Here is a 24,952-nt window from a genome sequence, read left to right on the forward strand (position 1 = left end):
GGACGGCTCAGATGTGAAGGCGCATTTGCCATAAAACTTTTATAGGTCATAGAGTAAAAATATTATTTATCGAATTGCATGCCAACAAAATCATGCCTTCTATCGCGAAATTATTATAGTATATTTATTATTTGTTCAATCTTTTGTTAATTTATTTGACACTTGTATATTTTAAGTTTGAATGGAATGTATTCAAACTAGATATTTCTTGACGACCTTTTTTAGAATTTTTCTTTGCTATTGTATCAATTTATTATGTTCATTCTACCCGTAATGGTGTTTAAATGTTATAAAACAAAAAGTGTATTTCATGCATGTTGCAGTTTTAGAAATCTCACTAGAATATTTGTCCTCGAATTGACTCTCGACTGAGACGCAAATTTGACTAGACCTGCATCTAATCTTAACTATTTTGGGATGTTACTCCCGATTGACGCCAGCAACTACGAACGTGACCTACTCGATATTAGTTTAACTAGATATCGAATTCTTGGAATAGACTAAAGTTGTAGCTGAATATGATTCGGCTGATCACGAATAAGAGGCAGACATACTCGTAATCATTCAATAGACGACTAATTATTAAGGGTAAGTGGAGTCTTTTGACATTATTTAGGTGTAAGCATCAGTGTTCATTGCCTCTCCCCGACCGCTCGCAGGCCGCAGCCCCGTTTTGAGCTGACACTGCCGTAGCGCCTGCGGCGGTCGACCGACCGAGTATGTCCCACGGAACGGACACGTAATATAAGCCACTTATAATTATCAGTATGAATAGTTTGTATAACAAATATAAAGGTTGTAAGATTGCGAGTAAAGTGTATTATATACCCGAATTTGACGTTTTATTTTTCATCCATGTTGTTTCGCTTGTGAAAGCGATAAATATCTGACAAGTAAACAATTATAAAAACTCAATTTTCATTAAAAAGAAGATCTTTAAATATTTTAAGTTTTATTTATTACAAAGAATTCATTAACAGATGTTACACGCTCGATGATGATATTTAGATATATTAGGGAATACTGCAAGTTTCATTAAAATCGATTCAATAGTTTTTGGGGTAGGGGATTTTAATTCTTAATTAATTCTTACGTACAATTTTAAGGTCTGTTTTATATTAAAATACTATTGCGAGACTATGTTGTACACGAACTAATACACATCTAGTCTACAGTCGAGCGTGCATCATCCGCCAGCTAGGTGTGTCGTCGTTTAGTGGGCGTGGCGTGCGCGGCGGGGCGGCGCTTGCGGCGCGGCGGCTCCGCTACCAAGCCCGCGTGCGCCTGCGCCGCTAGTAGCATACCCAGCTGATTCTGAGCCTGAAAAATGTACTTTGTTGAATGGTAGTTAGGGAGCGTCCACAAATTACGTGAGGTATTTTTTTTTAATTTTTTGACCTTTCTTCCCCCCTGGCCCTCTCACGTGAGATTTTTCAAAATGTCTGTTTCTTACGTAACTTAATTCTTAATCGTATAACGATTATGCTTACGATTAACTCTTCATCATACGTTGAGATTAGATGAGATTTGACTCGCTCGCTTACGATGAATGACGCGACGTGAACTACCTAACTTTAGTTTATTACATTACAAACGAAGACATTTACAGAAATACAGCGTGGCCTTAAGGCGACGCCTTGATTTTGACGCCGAATTTGGCCGTAGCGATATCGATTTTTCTCAGCAATGACTAAAGCTAAGAAATTAAAGTTCATTGTCAGTATTCATCGTGTATTTGTCTTTGAATTACCCATAGCATAACACGGTTGGTCAACTTTTATAACACAGAATAATCAATCAAAAAGGCCTCTGTAAAAAAGAGATTCTAATTTTGCCAACAGAGGAGAGTGATTCAAGCTTCCAAAATTTGTACATAAATAATTGGTTCAAGCATACACTTTAATTTGCCCATAGCTTTTAAGAAATATATTTATGGTTTTTAAATTACGCGACAAAAACAATTTTGTCGCTTACGCCCTTTCCATTTCTTGCTGGTCCATTTCTTATTCTCATAGAAAACAAGGAATCTAAAATATATCCAACACGGTTTTTTACTTTGACGCCACCTTAATGCAATAAAATATAGATCACAGGATAGTAGATCTGTACGTGTCAATATGCCCACTACTCAATACTCATACAGATCTACTGCTTACGTATAGAAGTTACTAAGGGGGATATTAGATTATCATATATATTGGATCCGAGATCATTGAGTCAATGATATTGGATAATGTAATATAGACATATGATTCATTTCTTCCTTGATCATAGATTTTTGACATTTGCTGAGAGATTGGATCCAATACGGTCATAGAAATAGGTGTTGCCAGTTATTTAATATAAAAAAGAGTTTTTAATTTCTTGTTCGTTAATATGTTTCAAATAATGTAATGTAATTATTTTTCTAATTATATACTTGGATAATCTTGCTGAAATAACAAAAAACAAGCCATATTAAAAATGACGATGTCTTTTGACAAATCGAATTCTCTGAGATCTAGTAACCCTGACGTCAAAACCTGTCAGCGTTAGCGCTCTCCATTGGCTAAACCACATATGACGTAAAATAGGATCAACGAAATATGATAATGTAATATGCAGATATGATCAAATGATCATATATATTGAATCCTATATATGATCATAGAAATGATCCAATATAAATGATAATGTAATACACCCCTTAGACAACCCCCCCCCCCCCCCCCTCACCTCCTCGTGCATCTCCCGCGCCATGGTGTACACGCTGTGCCGGCTGCTGTTGTACATGAGCGCGTTGGCGAGCATCAGTAGCACGTCGCGCTGCAGCTCCGCGGTGCTGCGGATGCGGCCGGCGTCGATGTGACGCCTGATCGTGGTGAGGTCCATAGGCCGCTTGACTACTGTACTGTACCCCGGCGCCTCCTCGTCAGAGATCGGACGCAGGAACAGCGACGCGTACTTGTGGGCGCATAACCTGTGACGTCAAACGAAACTTGAGGCTGACTACAGATTTTAGAATTTTCATATTTTTTATTTGCAACAAACTAGGTCATGTTAAAAATGAATTATTATGGTTACTATAAGAAATAGTAAACACTTAACCCACACCATTGCTTATAGATTCGAAATGAGAGACGTTTTATAGGGGAGTCCGCGTTACACGCGTCGCCAAATCGTGCGCAATTTGTGTATAAAAATTTATAATATTCTGGACCATGATGCCTGATTGAAATAAATAAATAAAAACGTCAGACGTATGCAAAATTACTATACGGTAAAATTGTATTTGTAATTAGTCAGAGGCTCACGAGAATGCGTGCGGCTTATTGGTCTGTTTTGAGACCGTGGCCTATGATGTAGAAGTATAGTTTTTCGCCGTGTTGAACTTGGGTGTGAGTTACATACTTGCACTGTTGCGGTCGCCTTTCATGTTTAAATATTTTACTTACTTAAATTAGGCGCCCCCCCAGGCGTGCGCGTTCCGCCTGCGCCCGCACGTAAAGTACGCCCGCGGCGCGCACGAGTCGCTCATACGCCTACGTAGGAACGCGCACGCCTAATATGGGGTCAGCCTTAAAGCGCCAATTATCTTCCATTGCGACAGAGATACTGTTTGTGACAACCCTTCCCTTCCCCACCCACTTCAAAGTTAAGACTATACAATATACATACCTGCTGTAAACGAGCATGACGCTCTTCCGCCACAGTCGGTGTTGCCGCTCGTCGGCGGCGCTCGGCGACTCCGGCGCGGACGCCTCCGCCGCGCTCTCCGAACCCGAACACGCTACAACATCATTCATGATATAGCCTGGAGGCACACTACATTAGGACCCGCATTTAAAAACCGCTTTTACTTATAAGACCACTTGACCCGGCAAACGTTGTTTTACCATATAAGTGTAGTATCAATATAAAAGTAGATAAAAACCTATTCTCAGGCCTAACGAATGTGCATACAAAATTTTATTAAATTCGGTTGAGCCGTTTTGGAGGAGTTCCTGTGACACGAGAATTTTATATATTATTAGAATGCTCAAGATTACTAGGATTTAACTAGTAGATCGCATAGATTTCGATAGATCGTACTTACCTTACCTTTATATAAACAACATAAAAAAGGCATCCTTAAGACGCTGAGAGCATATCGGCCTAGATTGAAAGCACTATAATACGATTTTAAGTGTCTGTGTGTAGGCATGAGAGTAAAAAGTATACGCGGTTCAAAAAAAACTTTGTAAGATTATTATATAAGTTGTTTCCACTTACTTCTGGAGTCAGACTTCTTCTTCCGCGAGTAGTCCCTTTTCTTCTTGCCGTCTTTCTCCTCTTCTCGACTCAACTGTAAGGAATATTCAATATGAAGTGTACCATCAGTGATTTCTTATAAGTTGTTGCCGGCCTTTGAACTTTTCTTGAACTTTTCTTGAAGGTTTGCAGGTCGTTATGGTGCGGAAATACATAACGACAATTCGTTTCAGTGTTTTATCAGAGTAAATAGAACTAACGAGTAGGCCGACTCAGAAGAGATCTCAAAATTTATACGTTAAAGTTACCTATGATTCCCTTATGTGGAAAAAAACACCCAAACGACGATTACAACTTTAAAAACTTTTTGAATCCTTATAATATTTCAAAAATGGTGGCTCGTACGGAAAAAATATTGAAACCCTTTTTGTAGATAATTTTATGACCTACAATTTTGTTACAGGCATTTTTATGAAAAACCTTACCGTTTTGCAAAAAATTGTGAAAAACTAATTTTTTGGACCTTGGGTAAAAAAAGGGGAACTATAGGAGACGTTCAAATATCATATTTTGTAATCATATTCTAAACAATATTAGCGATGTTCAGCTTGGTGCGAATTTATGCAACCTCTAATAATAAAAAAATGTCTAACTTGACTGAGCTATGGGTTCAATAAAATTAAAGCGCGATATTGACAATACAATTGCTCGTCTAGGCGGCCGGTAATGCGGTACTCAGCATTGTGCAACATGTCGAAGGTGACACTCGCGCCCAACTCGCGCAGATTCGCTCGTTTGTTTGAAGTCGAGGTACTCCTTAGTTCTGTCTACTCTGGTTTTATAGTGCGTTACATACAGAAAGTGACGCGAAAAACGCATGAAATGACATGACATGAAAGACTGCCACTCATCAAGGTGATGACTGATGTTTAATTTATAAGTATGTAAGGGTGGTCCTACCATGCGTACCTCCATGGGCGTGTCATCGTCAGTCTCCGTGTTGTCGTCCTCGCGCGCCTCCCCGCCGGCCCCGCCCCCCGCGCCGCCACCGGCCACGCCCTCCATCATCTCCTTCAACGGTATTGAGTCCTGAGGACAAGAGTAATGTTTGTTTTAGTTAGCTTTAGAGTAACTACAGGGCGCTGGTCAATTTTAATTTTCTGTGTGCCTCCTGTTTTACCGTGAAAATAAAGAATACACGTGAAAAAATATTCGATTGCGATTCGATTCAATGGACATTTCGCCGACTTAGGAGACTTGAGGATTCACTTATTTCGCTTCAAGTTTTGGAAATCCTGTATATATAATTAAGGGTCCTTACACCTCTCAAGAATCTCGCAAGAATATGTTAAAACCATTCAAAACAAAAAAAATAAAAATTTAAAAATGAGAATTCGAAATCCCTTAAGCCTATATACACCCTACCTCAGCGTCATCCTCCTTCTTCACATCTTGCTCGTCAGTCCGGTCCGCATCGGCGTCCGTCTGTCCGTCTTGGACGTCCGTCCGTCCGTCGTCAACGTCCGCCCGTCCGGCCTGCCCCTCCATCTCGCGCTGGATCATCTCCAGCTCGCTGGGACTGTCCGCCGGCGCGGGACCGTCCGGGGACGGTATACTCGCTATGTCTGAAGTATTAAGAAAACATTAAACCCCTGATGAAATACTTTATTTTATCATTTATTTTTAAATGAAATTGTGCTTGATTTTGTGGCGGTATCCACAATTAGCGAAACAAGTCTGCATCGTGCTATTGAAGTTTTCTAAGTGCGCCGGTATATACGACGCGTCGACGGCTGAAATCAACGAAATTACGCGGGCTTCGGCCAGACCGAGAATACCACCTCGCTCGATCGGAAGATATTCCTTTGTGGCCACCACGTATAAACCCAAATTTTTTAGGGGTTTACAGATTGAAAATGGTTAAGAAACGTTGTTATATAAAACTGTCCGATATTACCGGTGGGCGGCGGGGCGGGGTCCCCGGGCGGCAGCGGGATGTCACTGGGGTCCACGGCGGGGGGCTCCGCGGCCGGCGCGGCGGGCGCGGGGGGTGCGGGGGGTGCGGGGGGTGCTGCCTCCGCGGGCTCCGGTATCGACTCCTCGGTAACATCAGATCTGTAAATATTATAAAAAATACAATATCTTAATGAGCAAACATGCTTACTCTTAGCAAAGATGATATTTTTTATAGTTCTTGCTACTTTACGAAAAACAGAGCGGGTTATTTTATGTTGCAGTTGTGTGGAAGCCTGGAAGGACAAAAATCCAATAACAAAGTAGCATAATATATGGCCATCCCTGCATAGCATATTTGTATCATTCAAAATTGGTATTCAAAACTACAAGTTAAATAAGGGCTTTGAAATCTAAACCGTGTCGGTCTTTTAAATTATTATCGGTATGTGGTGGTAAGTCGCCGATAAACTAAAACGAAAGGGACGTAAGATCTGACCTCTCAGGCGTTTCGTCTGCGGGAGGAGGGTCTGGGGGCGCGTCCTCGACCGCGGTGCTCTCCGCCTCCCCCTTCATTTCTTCTTTCACCTGACAAATTATACGAAACGTATTAACAAAAAGTTGTCTTAATCTGAGCTCTTTAGGCAAGACCATAAAGTTAATATACCTAGCGGAATAGAGCAACAATCTCGAGCTGTCAAACGAAACCGAAATTGGTTTCATCTGTGTGTAAAAATATATGTACGTATACACTTACACAAGCATGATTGAACATGATTTCTATGAGATTAAATTGCCAACGTGCGGCACGTGCCAACTAGACGTCAAAAAAAGAGTGCTGCTGTCATGTATCACACGTCTCTTTTTACCACGCAGTGTTACTGATAGTGCAGCTCTCTTACTCAGGCCTTTGTTTCTCTATTCCGCAAGACCGCAGTAAAGCGACACGACGCGACACTTCAAGTTATACAAAACCGACGTTTGTAAAACGTACAGTACTCCTAAATTAATAATTCGCATGCAAATCTTCGCTAATTGTCGTAATCGTGAAAACACCCGAATCTATGAAACGTAAGAGCCCCAAACAATGCACTTGCATTTTGCACCTTGTTCAAAAGAAATAGAAGTAAATACCATATAGCCGGTGGCTGTCCGCTATCGCCGGTCCGTCAATAAGTGCTTTAACTCACCGGGAAGCCATCGCGACGTGGCCAGTGACGTTACCACGGTAACGTGCAAGCAACGTCTGGCGTCTCTACGTCGCCGCAAAGCGGTGTTTTTCTTAAAGTTAAGTTTTAAAGCAGCGCTTTGCCGTATATTCCGACGCTCGGGAAATACAACCGTTGCCGAAAAATTACGAAAATTTATATGCGCATTATCACTTTGGGAGCACTGTAAAGTGTCGTATCGTGTCGCTTTAGTGCGACCTCGCCTTTTTCATTTTTGATAGAGCCAGTGTAACGATGCATGTAAAAACATTATGTTAAATTAAGAAGTTTGTAAACAACTCCTGATTCAAAACACTCATAAGTCATATCTCACACTCATCAGGCATCAGAGTCCTAAAGTTTTGAAGCGATCAAATCACTTAGAAGTTGTTAACAACCTTACATGGCATAAATAAACCTACCGGCTGCACTCAGAGACATATAATAGCTCGTGACTCGTCTGTCAAGCGCCCAAAATGGGCGTCTTACTCAATGCTAAGTACTCACATACTGTTTTGCTCGATAGTTTTACTCCGAATCGAAGGAAATGACATATTTAATTCCATCGAGCCGGCTCGAAGCGAGCCTTCGAGCTGTCAGTTTGGCGGTCCACACGGTGGTTATTGCTCGATTTGGAGTAAAACTATCGAGCAAAACCGTATGTCAGTACTTAGCATTGACTATTGAAAAGTATTTTCGAAAATGGTTTGACAGTTCGTGACAGATGAAAGGTTAATGATGATTAAACTTCAATTTAACGAAGAGTCTGACAGATAATGTATGTGGTTTAAATCAAAATCTTCAATTACAAATAAGTAATTCGTCGTCTCTGAGTGTGGCAGCTAGATAGACACGTCATTCTTATAACACCTGTGGCGATACCCACAATTAGCGTCACAATCCTGCATCGCGCTATCGAAGTTTCTGAGAACGTCAAGATGTACAGTGTCTGAAATAACGTCAGGCGGCTCCCGCACACGGGCCACGGGCCACCGGCCACAACCACAAAACGCCGCTACCAGCATATTTCCTGTAGTTTTCATACATTTTTTGACGCCGGTGGCCGCCAAACGCTACAACGATTCACTTTACGACCAATAGACTAGCTTAATCAATATAGTTCGACGCATTTTTAACCCCCGACAAAAAAGAGGGGTGTTATAAGTTTGACGTGTCTGTCTGTCTGTCTGTTTGTCTGTGTGTGTATCTGTCCGTGGCATCGTAGCATCCAAACGGGTGGACCGATTTTGATCTAGTTTTTTTTGTTTGAAAGCTGACATGATCGAGAGTGTTCTTAGGTATAATTCATCATCATCAGCCTGTTCAGTGCTGAACAATCAGGGTTTATCTGGTTCATGAAAGGCCGTTGGCAACTTGTAGTCGTTTGATGGGTTTTATATTTCATTCTAGGTCGTGACATTTGTGAATATACAATATACGTATACACATAATAATGGAAAGTTGATCTGGTGCTGCAGCATCACCTGGTAATCAATAGGATATCCAACTCCTCGCCAACTTAGAGCAGGTTTCGTGTTTGGGCTCATTTTAATTGCGACAACCAGTAAGAAGTAGATAAACAGTTAATATTTACATGCTGCTGCTGCAGCATCACCTAGATTCTATAGGAACCGAGCTTCGTATGAACCCAAAGTGGAGGTTTCATGTTTGGGCTCATATTAACGGCCTCATCGAAAAGGACATTGATAGAATATGGTAATTATGAGAATATGATTGTGTTGATAGGAATTATTCTGCACTATTTAAACCAACACAAGTTTAAAAAGTATGAAATATATTGTTAAGGTGTGTCGGGGGACCGCTTATGTAGATGTTTGATTTCACATAACAAGTTTAAGGATCAATTCACAGCGAACTGAATCGAGATAATCAGCGACTTGGCGGTTGTAGGTTGTAGTTCACTTGGCGGTCCCCCGACACACCTTGACAACAATTATGGACTAAAATATTACTTTACACAAGTTAGGAATTATTTGAACTTAAAGGCAGTTAATATTATTTCATTACTTTTTAAAGTTATTTGGCGGGGGTTTTTTTAAATTTCTTAATTTAATTTTATTGTTGACTTGTGTTATCTTTTTACAGACATGTGAAGGCCTGTCATTAGCTATTTGTTTATCTAAATGATTGTATTTTATTGATAACTATTTATGTTATTAGTCTGTAAGCCTTCTGAATATAAAATAAATAAATTAATTAAAACGGCGTTTGTGGCTGTGGCGTTTGGCCCGTGGGCGGCGACACTAACAACCTTCTTTTTGGTTAATACAGACCTGGTCATCATCCGGTGCGATGATCTTAATCTCAGGCGTGGGGAACTTCACCTCGGGAGGGGGGAACTTCACCTCCGCCGCCGGGAACTTCACCTCCACCTCGGTGACCTCGAGGGCAACCTCGGGGGCGACCTCGACTTCGGTGACCTTGATTTCCGGTTCAGGTGCTTCCGGCTCCTGTTTCGACGTTGACTCCGGCTCCTCGCTCTGTGGAATAAAGTTTACTGTGAACTATAGTTCAGCGGGGCTAAAATGGTCGCTTTGTAGAATCATAACATGATTAATTTTCTTAAAATTGCAAAATGGTCACGAAAACGCGGCCATCATACAACCCCCGCTTACGTTCATAAAAAGCCTTGTCGATTTGTAGTTCGTACTAATTTGACATTTGTCAGTTTGACAGTTTTGACAATTCATTTGCTGAATTGATTGAGAGGAATTGCTAAATGCGACCGTTTTAGCTAGCCCCGCAGTATAATTATTCATTAAAAAACTGTTCCAAACTCGAAGCCTATTTATATATATATATTATGAGATAGCGTGTTTGTTTTTGTCATCCGTGGCGGTTACTCTATTTCTATCTCTTTTCCCCTTAAACGTCATCTGTCTTTTCACACCTGTCAGTTGCTCTTGACATCTAGATGTTAAACTTAAAAAGTATAAATGTCGGATGTCGGGAGCAGCGCGCTCATTGGCGGTTTGTTTTTCGATCCGTGCGGTTCTCTAGTTTTCTAAAAATTTAAACGGTATTACCGTTCGCTTATTATTATTAGTAATTTGTTAATTTTGTTAATTTGTTAAAATATTTAATTGTTTTAAAAGTAATTATGAATAAACGTAATAATTCAAAAGAATTGTTTTCGTTTTCGGCTAAACGTCCACGACATAGCAGTGAAGTTATAGAAAGTAACATTTTGCCTAGTGAAAATACCGTGCAGGACGATAGTCCAGATGCAGACAGAGGTGAGTTATTTAAAAGTTTTAACTATAAAAACTTGCATAAAATACCTGGCTCTGCCGAATTTAATCAGCCTTGCTCGATACCTATATCTGAGACTTTGTTTTCTATGCCGATTTCTACTATAGCTATTAAGAAACGAAACATACAAAGAGCTACGTTATGTCATATTGAAATGCTAAAATCATTGCAGTATTTTGAAACCGATCATTGGTCGGAAGTACGATATTCAGACGTACAAAAATTGTATTGTGCCTATCCTGGCTTTGTAGAATTGGATTGCAATGACGAGTTAAAGCCATATTGTGAATCTTATTTAAATTTAGCATATACAGAGCGTGGTTTCGCAGCCATTTCATTAGCTATCCTCAAACAAAATGAGGCATTGGGACAAATGATAAAAGATTTTATTTCTTGGTTTAGTTCCTTGCAAGTTACTGACGCTAAGTCGGTAGAATCTAAACTTCGTGAACTTTTTACCCAAGGGGACTTTAGTAAAATCTCTAACGACCTTTTACAGATGGCATGTGGCCATCGAGCCGATATTATACAGCAGCGCAGAGACGCTTTATTGAAGTCGGTTAAAAATAATAGTGTTAAATCTACCCTCCGAAAAATACCTCCAAGTTGTGAAAGTTTATTTAATAAAAACGATTTTTCGGCTGTTGTTGACAAAAATGGAGGTAGTAGTAAAGTTTTTTGGCCTCAAAAATATGAAATTCAAGCTAGAAAATCTTGTTTTGAAAAAATTTTTAACACTGTACCTACGCAAGGTCAGAACCTACTATCACTGGCGCACAGTAGAACAAATTTTGAACGCAATAACAATAATCATTGTATAATTGTACCTGCGCAAGGTCAGAACTTACTCCCACTGGCGCATAGTAGAACAAATTTTGGACACAATAATAATTACATATCACAAAATATTGCAGCCTCTATTTTGCAACCTGCGCAAGGTGTGCCAAACCAACAAAATATCTTTAGCAACTTTCCACGCAAGGAAGGAGTTTTAGTCCCAGAGGTTTTCGTCCCTCAGGGAGCGGGCATCAAGCCAATAGAACATAAAAAACCGCCTCTCGTTGAGACGGAAACTTTAAAAATATGTACTGACTCATTCAGAGCCGGTCAACTACAACTATTCCCAAACAGCTGGGTGAAGTTAGGAGCGGACCCGTATTTATTAAAAATAATCATGGGCTACAGAATTCCATTCAAAATAAAACCTCCCCTACATTTTACCAACATTAAAAATCTTTCACACCATCCGCTCCAAACTATTTCCTCCAAAGACATGGGGTTGGCCATTAATCAACTTTTAAAAATGAATGTTTTAGAGAAGGCACCAATTTCACCGAGTTTTATTTCCCAAATGTTTTTGGTTCCAAAACCGGACAGCTCGCAGCGTCCAATTTTCAATTTAAAGAATCTGAACCATTATTTACACATAAGCAAATTTCGTTTGGTGAACGTACAGAGGATTCCAGCCTTCCTCCAGGCTGGAGATTGGATGGCAAAAATCGACCTATCAAACGCCTATTTCCATGTACCAGTAGCTACATCTCACAGATGTTTCTTGCGATTAATATACCAAGGCAACCTGTTGCAAATGACATGCCTACCATTTGGTCTAGCGACAGCTCCCAAGATATTCGCATCTTTAACAAACTGGGTAGCTCAGATATTACGAGAGCAGGGCATACGCCTAATTGTGTACTTGGATGACTTTTTAATTGTTCACCAGGATGTAAAAATGTTGCGCAAACATATAAATCTAACTTTGAATTTATTAATTTACCTCGGTTGGACAGTAAACTGGTCAAAATCAGTTCTAGATCCTCAGCAAACCTTACAGTTTTTGGGCGTTATGTGGGACCCAACTCGCAATCTAAAGTGGTTGCCTAGAGACAAAATACTGCGCATAAAACAGAAATGCTTAGAGATCTGTCAATTAAAGATGGCCAATTTAAAAACAATTCAGTCTTTAGTAGGTCATCTCAATTTCGCAAGTTTTTGTGTCACGAGAGGTCGCCTAAACTATCGAAATCTGTTAAACTTTTGTCAGAAGTTACGGGACATGCCTCCAAAGAAATTATTCCCTGTGCCGACGCAGGCGTTATTGGAAACTCAATGGTGGGTTCGAAACCTACATATTCAATCTCCGATTCATCTCAATCCGGTGTCTCATTGCTTAGCCACCGATGCATCGGGTTTAGGTTGGGGAGCTCAAATCGACAACCTGCGTATGGCAGGGACCTGGTCGATTCACGAACAATCCTTGCATTCAAACCACAAAGAGATGTTGGTTATTCTCAAAATTTTTCAAAATTTAGCCCCATATCTAGAAAAAACCACTATTTCAGTACAGTCGGACAACAGAACAACTCTTGCGTTTCTAAGAAACGAAGGGGGCACTCGATCACAGTCTCTGCTAAATCTGTCACGTCAGATATTTGCTATCTTAGATCACTATAATATCAATCTATCCCTTCACCATCTGCCCGGCCGGTACAATGTGGAAGCAGATCGGTTGTCGAGACAAAAATTGACACCAGAATGGCACCTTCTGCCTCCGATCACCGAGATAATTTTCAGGAAATGGGGACTGCCAGTGATAGACCTATTTGCCTCTCGGTCAGCCCATGTAGTCCCTCGGTATGTGAGCCTAGATTTATTGGACCATCAGGCTGAATTTCATGACGCATTAAGTCTACCGTGGAACTATCCCCTGGCCTGGGTATTTCCACCCCCTTTTCTCATGCCTCGAGTACTTTCGCATTTGAACAATGCACAGGGGAGCTATCTAATTATAGCACCAAGATGGGAGAAGGCCTTTTGGCGTCCGGACTTACGCAGCCGAGCTCTAGAAGCTCCGTTCACGATCATCAATCTAGACAAAGTCCTTGTCGATACAACGACCAATAAACCGCCTCCACAAGTACAGGAGATGGTATTGGAAGTATGGAAATGTGGAGGTGGACTCAGGCACTAAATAGATTGGACACCCAATCAAATTAACCTTCTAAAAACTAGTTGGCGCGAGTCTACTAGGAGGTCTTATGAATGTGCATGGCGAAGTTGGTGTATCAAGGGCCCATCAGAATAATATAATTACCTATAGCTACTCCTTTAATTTTAGATCTTGCTAGGTATTTATCAGACCTTTGAGTAAATAAACTTTCTATAAATATGATTATGCTTCATAAATCTGTAATGCCAGCTTTATGACCCTAACAAAATATATAAGGGATATTGATTTTCTATCTGGCTTTGTGATACTTTCAGTAAAATTAATTTAGTATTTTATATTATGAATGTTCTAGGCTTAAGTTATTTGATAGAAAACGATAGTGTTATTTTCTGTCCAGGCAATTTAGATGGAAACTGGTTCAGAATGATGAAGCTCAGCTCTCAGGCTTTAGATCCCATTTTTTGGATAAAATCTAATTCGTTATTTCGTTTGTCTAATTCGTCTATCCAGAGAGAGATGGATGTAAATTAATTATCGTATTTCTGTCCGTTTGTGGTTCACGAAGTGGCGTCTAAAACGACTATTTCAAATTATTTATAATCACTTGTCATTACTATTCGAACCGAGTATAAAAGCCGCACTACCAGGTAGTTTTCGCCCAGCATCTGACAAAATATAATTTACAAAGAGGAATCTGGCGTTCGCGAGATGCATTTTTAAAATTAGTTTATTATTGAAGTTTATATTTTATGTCACTATGTACAGTATTGTTTAATTTATTCAAATTATATTATGGACTGGCATGATTTACTTATTTCTCTTATTGAACTTTATAAACTATATATTTTAAACTTGTAATTGTACTATCTTTTCCCTTTATTTTAATAAATAATTTTTCACACCAGGCGATATCAAACACGTCTCATAATATATATATATAAATAGGCTTCGAGTTTGGAACAGTTTTTTAATAGCAGCGTTTTACCTACCAATAAAACGCTTATTAAAACACTTTACAAACTCGAAGCCTATAGTTTGTATATCTGCCTGGTATATATATATTATGTAAAATCAATGAGCGCGCTGCTCCCGACATCCGACATTTATACTTTTTAAGTTTAACATCTAGATGTCAAGAGCAACTGACAGGTGTGAAAAGACAGATGACGTTTAAGGGGAAAAGAGATAGAAATAGAGTAACCGCCACGGATGACAAAAACAAACACGCTATCTCATAATATATATATATAAATAGGCTTCGAGTTTGTAAAGTGTTTTAATAAGCGTTTTATTGGTAGGTAAAACGCTGCTAGTAAACTAGTGTTGTATCAGAGAAGTTATGGCGGACCTACAAACTTTGGATGCGTTTATCAAACGCAAACGATAGATCACAACAAATATTGACTAAATGACGTAGCCATCTGCAAATATAAATTCGGTACTGTAGGTTGGTAGGAAATAGTCGAGAAGTTATTATTTCCAGTTTTTGAATACTCTAGTCTAACAGCAGGCTCAGCATGGCCACCATAGTAAAGTATATTCGGTAAAGTAGACAAACGGATGGTTTAACAAAGGAAATCTGTCAGTTTGCCCGCAAAAACGTTCAGCGTTAATATTATTTCGCATTTCTGCTGTGGCCGTGCTAAGCCTGCAGGTGGCGCTTCGTGTGGTTCGTCGAGCCCCTAGCAGCAATATCATAGCTTTTTTTTTTAGGAGGGGAAATGTATTACGCATCCCCCGCCCCCTCGGGGGAAGGGGCAGCAATAACGTTACGTGATGCTATGATAGCTAGGTAATTACGTAACGTTATCTTCACCTCTTACTAACTTTATCGCAAGGAATATAAGGTTAGTAATATAGCATTTTTTCTGTGGGAAAGCCATGCTTCGGCACGAATGGGCCGGCTCGACCGGAGAAATACCACGGGCTCACAGAAAACCGGCGTGAAACAGCGCTTGCGCTGTGTTTCGCCGAGTGAGTGAGTTTACCGGAGACCTACCCTCTCCCATTCCTTCCCTACCCTCCCCTATTACCCTATTCCCTCTTAAAAGGCCGGCAACGCACCTGCAGCTCTTCTGATGCTGCGAGTGTCCATGGGCGACGAAGTTGCTTTCCATCAGGTGACCCGTTTGCTCGTCTGCCCCCTTATTTCATAAAAAAAATATTTAAAATCAGTAACGGTTTATACCATTTCAACATCCGAAGTGACGTCAGCGACCATCGCCTCCGCCTGCGCCGGCTCCTCCTGTTGAAGAAACAACTAAATTAAACACGCTTTTAACACCCTTTTATAAACTTGGGCTGTAACGGAATCTTTGAGCACTATTTTTACCTATCTCCATGGGCGTACCCCCCCTGCCCCCCCCCCCCCCTGGATCATGTTGACGTCCCTACTAAGTATATTATCTAGTACTTTTATTTATAAAAATCAAAAATTAAGAAAACGAATTTTTGCCATTTGTTTGTAATACATTGATTTTTACAACTAAAAATTATAAATTTTTTATTCTTTATAAACACCTAGCTTATAAAAAATCTGATTTGCCCCCCCCTGGCCCAGAACCTGGGTACGCCCATGCCTATCTCCAGTCTAATTAATTCGAAACTTTGCATATTATGTATTAAGAGCCAATGAGCCAATGACAATGTAATAATTTGTTAACATTTTTTGAAAAACGACCTATGAAAAGAAGCATGTTTTTTTTTTGTTTTAATTAAACTTTTTTTTCCCTTAAGTAGAACTTCCTCCTTAGCACAATGCTAGTTAAATTAATATTATCTAGTATTTTATTACTACTTCATATTTTTTATTTTTTTAATCCTTTTTATTTATTTTTCTTGCCCAGAACCTCCTTGATACCTTAAGTAGCACTTCCTCCTCGACCGGCGGCGGTGCGGGTGCCTCTTCGTCTCTCTTAAGAGTCGCCTTCTCTGGCGTCCTAAACAGAGTAAATAATATTATACACAGAAATGCATGTAACATTTATCCATAATAAAAATATTAAAAAAAGTGTGTCTGTCTGTTACCTCTTCACGTTGAAGCCGGTGAACCGTTTTTGTTGAAATTTAGTGTGGGGATACTTTGAGAAAGGACAAAGGATGCTTTTTATCCCAGAAAAATGTGGAGTCACTGGATGACGCCCACAACTCCACACAAAATTGACAGACGAAGTCAATGATGTAAAGTCATGAATTCGCCCATAAAAATATATTTTTTAGAGCTGCTACTTGTCACAACACGCATGACCCGAAAAGCTCCCATATATTCAGTGTATGTCGGGGGCGGAGCTAACCTGGCGGGGGCGGGGCTAACGTGTCGGGGGCGGGTCTAAATTGTCGAGGGTGGGGCTAACCTGGCGGGCTTATATATGTCGGGGGCGGGACTAACCTGGCAAGGAGGGCCTCAAAGAAGCTAACCTGGCAGTAGCGAAGCTAACCCTGTGTATGTCGGGCTTTTAACGGGCTTGCGTATGTCGGAGCGGTGCTAATCTGACGGACTCGAAGGGGGCAGAGCTATCCTGGCGTGCTTGTCTGTGTCGGGGGCAGGGCTAACTTGGCGAGCTTGTGTAAAGTGAATAAAAAGCTATCCTGGCGGGCTGGTGGTAAAGGGGCTAACCTGGCAGTAGCGCAGCTAGCTTTGTGTATATGGGGCTTTTAACGGGCCTGTGTATGTCGGAGCGGTGCTAATCTAGCGAAGGCGGGGCTAACCTGCCGGGCCAGTCTGTCGGGGGCGGAGCTAACTTGTCGAGGGCGGAGCTAACATGGCGGGGGCGAGGTTAACCTGGCGGGCTTCTGTATAGCGGGAGCGGAGCTAACTTGGCGGGGCGGGGCTAACCTGGCGGGCTTCTGTATAGCGGGGGTAGAGCTTACATGGCGGGGGTGGAGCTTACCTGGCGGGGGCGGAGCTAACCTGACGGGTTTCTGTATAGCGGGGGCGGCGTTAACTTGGCGGGGGCGGGGCTAACCTGGCGGGCTTGTGTATGGCGGTGACGGGCGGCAGGTGTATGTCGACGTCGCGGAACGCGTACACGTCCTCCGCCTTGATCTCGATGTCGTCGATGTCGACCGCCGGCACCGGCGCCGCGCCGGGAACCACGGCCGGGACCGGCACCGCCGGAACCACGGGGGAACTTGAGCTCGCTGAAAGCGTGGGTCAAATATAGTATTGTTAGCGGTTCAGTTTAAAACCGGTGTCACGTGTATTCGACATCGTAACCTAAGTCGAACTGAACCCTTTTTTAGTCACAATTTGTTATAATATTAATTCGTCCATGGACACTCACAATATCAGAAGCGTTGCAAGTGCATTACCCGCGCAACGCAGCGAACGCCCTAAGGCGCAGCAGCGAACGCCCTAACGCTCTTACGGCTTAGTAAATAGTAAATACGATCGAACCGATTATGTGGGAAGTACGGTAAAAGGGCAAAGTTTTGAAATGTTTGTTCTCACGCTTGAACTGGTATTCTATCTGGACCTGATTAGTTACTAATTAATCCACCGCGCGATCGTGAGCTAGTGTAGATGTCGGGTGTACCGAATACTGAGATCGAGCCGATATTATTCTCGATTGTATCGGGAGTAAGAAGCAGAAGCAGGGCGATACACGATTTCCGTTCGAGTCAGATTCGGAAACTTCATTGCGCGTCGTTCTAATAAAGTATAAACGCTTGCCGGTCCCATGTTGATGTAGTTTCCGCATCCGAGGCGAGCGGAAATCATGAATCACGCGGAGTTTTGTAACCACTCACCCTTGAGCTGGTGTTCGATCTGGACCAGCTGGCTCTTGATGTGCTCGATGGCGGCGTGCTTACTCTCCCGCTGGCCCTGCTCCAGCAGCAGCGACAACGTCGGCGCGCCCGCTGACGGCGACACCGCGTCTGCGCAGTAAAGTTACAGTTAGGGTTAATCCAGACCGCAACGCAAATCCATACAAATTCAGATATCCATCTACGCGACGCGTTGCGGTCTGAATTGACCCATAGAGTCTAAACACACTAGGCTGAATTACGCCAGCGTAAATTCCGCCGCGTTTACGCCGCGTTTCAAACTCATACAAAATACGGGCGGAACGCGAGAGACGACGCACTATTCCATCGCGTATTTGTATGTGTTTGACATTTGCGGCGGAATTTACGCCGGCGTAATTCAGCCTAGTGTGTTTAGACACTTAGGGTACAGTTACACATGCTCAAAAATAGCATGCTTAAAACAAGCATGCTGTTTGAACTCGATACATTTGCTTCTATGAGGCAAGTTATTATAGTTCTCCTGCAGCGAAAACCTGTCCACTCGTACTTGCACGCCCTCGCTGGTAGCATGCTCAAAAATCGCACGCCTGTCGATTTTTAAGCATGCTCGAAAGCATTTTCTTTGCTGAAATTTGGAATGGAAATACTTTAAGAGTCCCGGGAAAGGACATAGGAATCCTTTTTTCCCGGAAAAATGTACGGTTCCCGCGCGATAAAACGACTTTTGACGCAACGGAGGTGCGTATCTAATTTATAATTTTTTCAAGAGTTTATAATATAAGTATGTACAGTGGACACTCACCCACGATGGTAGCCGGGTGCGGTATGTGCTGCGGCGTGGTCACCACGGGCGAGGACTTGAGCAGCGATGTCAGCAGCGGCGACGACGGCGGCGCCGGCGACGCTGCGGAAAAAACCGTTTAAGTGGGAGAGCCATGCTTCGGCACGAATGGGCCGGCTCGACCGGAGAAATACCACGTTCTCACAGAAAACCGGCGTGAAACAGCGCTAGCGCTGTGTTTCGCCGAGTGAGTGAGTTTACCGGAGGCCCAAACCCCTACCCTATTCCCTTCCCTATCCTCCCCTATTCCCTTCCCTTCCCTACCCTCCCCTATTCCCTCTTAAAAGGCCGGCAACGGCCATGGGCGACGGAAGTTGCTTTCCATCAGGTGACCCGTTTGTTCGTTTGCCCCCTTATTTCATTAAAAAAAAAACCGTGTGTCAGAAGTAAAACTTGAGCAACATTATATTAGTAGTAACTTAAGTCCACATTATTGTTGTGTATTATAGTAACCCTTTAGTCTAGTTTGTGATCGCGACTGTTACTTAACAAACGCATCCTTTAAATATTTCATAGTTTAGCAATTAATGGTAATTTAGGTTTATTTGTAATCATATTTGTAATAATTTTTGTAAAAAAAATTGTTTTTGCCTTAATAAAATAAAAAAAATAAAATAAAAAAAAACACCTTCCCGACAGTGGCGGGGCAAGACCATTAGTGTAGGCAAGATATATCTTGCGAGGCCCCCTGATGCATGACACAAGAGGACGGATTGTGTTTCGACGAAGAATTTTTTGATACTAAAACTTTTTTTAAATTTTTTATTTGAGTATAAAAACTTTTAAGAAAAATTATCTGTTGCAGCCATGCAGGCCTGCGACACCATTCACTATCCTGCATAAGCCGGCGGACTGCACGACAGACTGCAATGCAGCCTGCAGGATAGTGAATGGGCCACTTTAAATCGCCGACGCCACTCTGAAACGTCAGTACGAAATCGATAATTTCGATATTTTTAAATTATCGATTTTTTTTAGGTAACTTCCCTACTATTGTCAATTATCATCTTAAAACGCATAGGGTATAATTTGTATACCTTATGTGTTATACTTTTGACATAATGTCCATTGTGCTATGTACTGTTTCGTTGCAAAAATTCGCCTCTATTGTTCCGCGGTGTAAATTGATCCTTACGTGTAGACGGTGGTGTGGTCGTCGGACGCCAAGTCCTCTCGGCCCTCGCGCGTCTGTCTTCCCTCTCTTTCAGCCACGCAGCGCGCCGCGCGTTCTCTCTCTCTCTCGCCCGCTTCGCCGCCTCCACGCCCGCCCACAGCTCCTGCAGTCGCTCCTCGCTTGTCGATGGATTCGACACCTCCGCAACTTCGTTCTAAAAATTTTTGAATGTCAATAAATTAAATATAATAAATAAAAATAACCTTTATTTTCTACTACAGTTTTACAAGCATGATTAACAATTATATTTAATTTTAAGTAGTAGTCGCCTCTATGGCGTAGGCCTCTCCTAAATTCTTCCAGCAGTTTCTATCCTGTGTCATCCTCATCCATAGGGCGGACCCCTATGGATGAGATGATCTCTCACTAAATATATCTCTCCATCTTTTATTTGGTCTTCCTTTTTTCTTTTTCCTGTCTCTTGGTACCCACTCTGTTAAACGTTTAGTCCATTTATTACCTGCCTGCATATTATGTGTCCTGCCCAGTGCCACTAAGTAGTCTTATTTTTTTTCTCACGTCTATTACCTTTGTTGCCTTCCTAATGCTTGTATTATTGACCTTGTCTGACAATTTGAGGACGCGCATACTTCTTTCTATTTTCCTCTGACAGATGGCTATGCTTTCCTCGTCTTCTTGTGTCGAATCACGAATGTCAATAGAATTAAAAAAAAAATTTGCTAAATTAAGGATTTTATTCAAATTCTTTAAGCATACAATAGTATACAATAGTATAAAAGCTAGGTAGCGCACATCACGTCGTCTAATCCCATGCTAAGTAAAACTTGTGTTATCGCAATCAGACAATGGATGCACACCGAACAATTTTATCCTAATATATATTATTTACACATTCACACACACAATCACACTACACTTTATCTAGTAAAGTCTCTTTCGGCCACGTGATGCGCGCTTCGTTCGGGAGCCCCCCCCCCCGAAACCTCTGGTAAACTACACCGGCTCCACCAGAACTCCTCCACCTCGAAGATGGATAAAACTTGAGTAGGCACTCTCACCACAAAGGAACTGAAATTCACTTTGTGGCGAGAGTGCAGACGCTCCACCCTCAAGGTGTAGGTGGTCTTCTCGCGGATGTAGTTTACGACGTCTTCGACCGTCATGGACCAGTGCAGGCGCGACACGTAGAGCGGCGTCGCGGGCACCTCGCTCCGCAGGCGCAGCTCGGGCACATACGGTGCGGAGCCGCGGTGGTTGCGGACGGTGGGCTTCCTCTTCTTCCTCCTCTCCACCAGGACGAAGCCCTCCTCATCGTACCTCCTGCTCTCGTCCCTGTCGATTCGAAGATGTTTAGCCTTGCGGCCCTCCTAATTTGCACCCCTCGCCTTTACCCGTGGGGTCGGTGCGGGGCAAGCAGCGACGCTTGCATAATTTTTTGGTTGAGTCGATGGCCTCAATTTCGTGTCGAGGTCACGCGGTGACGGTGAGCTGACGGCGGCGGCTGTTGCTGACCCACTCGGTTTTGCTGACGTGCAAAACGGCGAGTCGCGCTGTGCTCCGCGACGCATATTTATCGAGTCGATCGGATGCTCGAGTGACCTACATAATGAATTATTACTTTTTTAATGGAAATAATTCACTACGTAACAACGATGGTGGATTCCGAGGCATCCAATCTACCTCGCATCTCGTCCAGCTCCGCCCTCATGATGTTAAACTTCTGGAGCAGGCTGGAGACGTTGACGTGGTCCGTCAATACCGCCGGCAGTTTGTGGAGCTGCTTGGCCACAAACACCGGCAATTCCGCAGCGTCCGTCCGTCGGTGCAGCGGCTGTGAGCCGCGCGACCCGCGGAATATTAATTAATTTTATTAATATTTGCTGCGTGTGTTGTTGAGCGGTGCGCGACCGCTCGCTACCGCGATCAAAACAACCTTATTACTCCCTTTTTATACTTGTAATTGCCTTAATAAGGCACAAATTGTTTCATTCTTTAAACATAGATACAACATTATATTTGCAAGGGTCTGTACTAGCGAAAACATGATAATTATCTTAAAATACCTATATCTTAAAATAGTACCTTGAGTTGTTCATATTGATTATTCATTTCTGTCAATGTGTTCTGTATTTCTGCAATTCTCTGTTGCGTAAGCAATTTGTAAATACTCTCTTGTGGGGTCTCCACAGCGCCCTCTGAGTTCCGTTTCTTTCTTTTGGGTGTTTCCACATTTTCCAACAACACACCATACTGTGCTGCACAGCTGTAAGAAATTGTAATATCTCTATTTATACTTAATAATTAATAAGTATAGTTGATCCGGCAAACATTTTTTGGCATATGGTGTATGGGACTATGCTTGAGCACACTATTGTGACTTCAGATGATATCATGGAGACATTGTTTATGTCACACCATGTATAGTAAAATATTATTTATTATTTTGAGTTTAAAAAGTCGGTACAAATTGCTGGACCGGTTTTGTTTAAATTTTGTGTGCTTATACTTTGGGTCTTAGAATTGGCCAGATTCTAAGACCTAAAGTATAAACTATAAGCACACAAAATTTCAACACAACCTGTCCAGCAATTTCTGAGGAGTTTAGCAAAAACACTGAGACACAATTCGGGCTGTCATAATCATAGTATCACCTAAGCCTTTGCCATTGAAACACAACAAAAATCCCAACCAACTAACCAACCAACAAGTGTGGATCACTTATTTTTGCTAAAACATATATTCTGTCTTTTCCATCAAGAATTTGTAAAAATCAGATTAAATCAAATTGTTGAAATCATACTTGATTTTGATCAGAGAAGAAACTGTATGTATGCTTAGTGAGTTTCATCTTTTTAAATTATTATTGCATGACTAAAATGTTGGATTTCTCTAAAAAAAAAGTGTACTTTTCACGACTGGATTTCATTCGGAAACTTTTCAAAAACCCCGCTGCACGGTCCACTTACACCCTTCAAACTAGAATATGGGAAAATCCGGATGGATGGTAGCCCTAGACTAGGGATGGGGAAACTTTTTCCTTCGCGTGCCAATATAATCCTAACAAAATATATGGCGGGCCAAGTTGTTGCATTTTTGACTATGTTAATTAAGTACTGAAATACAAATATTGATATGTATTTTCTGAAACACTAATTTATTGTGCAAATATTACAAAATAACTGTTGGAATAAAAAAGAAATTAGAAATTGAAATTAAATTAAACTTTTATTTAGTAACAACTAACAATACGAAATATTCTCTTGGTTTTTGTTTGATGGTCGCGGGCCGGAGATGGCCCGCGGGCCGTAGTTTCCCCATCCCTGCCCTAGACACAATGAATAATTAGCAAAGGACAAATTTCTACCTGTCTCAGTTTACAAGTTACTGCCAACAGACAGATAGACAAGAAAGTCTTAACCGATTCAATGCGGCGGACCTTTTTGAAGACTTTCAGTCGTGGCAGCATACAATTTTCTCGTGACTCGTGAGCCGTGTCATACGCCATAGAAGTAGATGACACGGCTACCGTGTCACCTGCGATGTTCAAAAAGGTTTATTGTTTTTTTTTGTTTTTACGCTTGTATTAATTTGATTTATTTAATTGAACCCAAACCATTCATGTTAACCGATTCAGTGCGGATGACACGGGAGCCGTGTCATACGCGTTTTAAACGTGTGGCGTATGACTGTGTTTAAGTTTTCTTTTCTTAAAAGTTTACTGCTAAAAAGGCCGGCCACGCATTATCCGAATTTCTGATCAGAAAAATACATTTTGACAGAACATCAGAATTCTGATGGTATGCAGACAACACATATCAACAACAAAATGTATGAACAGAATGCATTCCGGCGGGAGTCCGGCGGGAGTACGGCCGGGCTAAAAAAGAAGACAGCCCCAATTTTTTCAATTCACAGAATATTCAAAGGCGAAGCCTATAGGCTTGTTCTACATGGAAAAATAAGATGATTTTGTTCAGAGTAGAACCTTCTAAACTCTAGAGTGTAATTTGAGGGAGATACAAGCGTTTTTTAAATGACACGGCTGACGTGACACACGCCACACGTTTAAAAACATGTATGACACGGCTCCTGTGTCATTCGCACTGAATCGGTTAACAGCAGGGTTTGTTTTTTTACAAGAGTAGGTATCGCACAGACAGATTTAAAATGACTAAACGGGAAGACTGATAGAACATGGAGCATATTCTTTGTAATAAGTTATGTGCGATTGATTGACGCGTCTTTGAATAAGTTGTGTGCTATTAAAACGCGAGGATCTAAACTGAACGATTATCGCTACGTCGAGTCGGGACTCGGGAGTATGTTAGGCAATTATTGTAGGTAGGTACCTTTTCTGCGAATACCAATCCGGAGGCCTGGTGGCTTCGCCGATTGTTTTGATAGCGCGAGAGACAGACATCCAATTTTGATCTCCACTGCGCACGACCGCCGATGCGAGACACAGTTGTTCCCGAATATTCCACGTATCCAGTGGCACACGTTTTAATTGCAACCTCTCTTGAATTGAGCTCATTTTGCTGTTTATATTTTGTTTTGTGAAACGATAAAAATTACAAACCACCAAAATATGCAAACAGACCGTAACAAACTAC

The 24,952-nt window shown here is 41.7% G+C and overlaps 1 protein-coding gene and 1 long non-coding RNA gene across 3 annotated transcripts; one reads left to right on the forward strand and one right to left on the reverse strand.

Moving 5' to 3' along the window:
- Positions 1–13,320, forward strand: LOC121736365. Its single transcript, XR_006037000.1, has 3 exons — positions 1–188; positions 1,202–1,211; positions 13,308–13,320. It is a non-coding gene; the product is annotated as an uncharacterized LOC121736365 (long non-coding RNA).
- Positions 1,089–24,952, reverse strand: LOC121736350 (bromodomain-containing protein 8). Of its 2 annotated transcripts, none has more exons than XM_042127492.1 (17): positions 24,689–24,952; positions 22,422–22,602; positions 20,340–20,532; positions 19,166–19,267; positions 18,364–18,492; positions 17,580–17,754; positions 16,475–16,553; positions 15,803–15,859; positions 9,686–9,892; positions 6,683–6,771; positions 6,188–6,345; positions 5,656–5,855; positions 5,200–5,319; positions 4,252–4,324; positions 3,658–3,769; positions 2,716–2,959; positions 1,089–1,320 (listed from the first exon to the last, which is right to left on the reverse strand). In XM_042127492.1, the coding sequence occupies exons 1-17, from the start codon at positions 24,871–24,873 to the stop codon at positions 1,198–1,200; spliced, it is 2,427 nt and encodes an 808-aa protein (XP_041983426.1). In that variant the 5' UTR covers positions 24,874–24,952; the 3' UTR covers positions 1,089–1,197. The 2 variants fall into 2 exon arrangements, with proteins under 2 accessions (XP_041983426.1, XP_041983425.1); XM_042127491.1 differs by having other exon boundaries at positions 5,191–5,319.

Source organism: Aricia agestis, chromosome 19 (genome assembly GCF_905147365.1).
Source record: "Aricia agestis chromosome 19, ilAriAges1.1, whole genome shotgun sequence".
NCBI classification, from domain to species: Eukaryota; Metazoa; Arthropoda; class Insecta; order Lepidoptera; family Lycaenidae; genus Aricia; species Aricia agestis.

Coding starts and splice junctions, on each gene's coding strand:
- LOC121736350 (XM_042127491.1), bottom strand. CDS start 24,873: ATGAGCTCAATTCAAGAGAGGTTGCAATTAAAACGTGTGCCACTGGAT. Junction 9,893..15,802: donor TCACTTCGGATGTTGAAATG/GTATAAACCGTT, acceptor TTTATTCCACAG/AGCGAGGAGCCGGAGTCAAC. Junction 1,321..2,715: donor CGCGGGAGATGCACGAGGAG/GTGAGGGGGGGG, acceptor TACATTTTTCAG/GCTCAGAATCAGCTGGGTAT.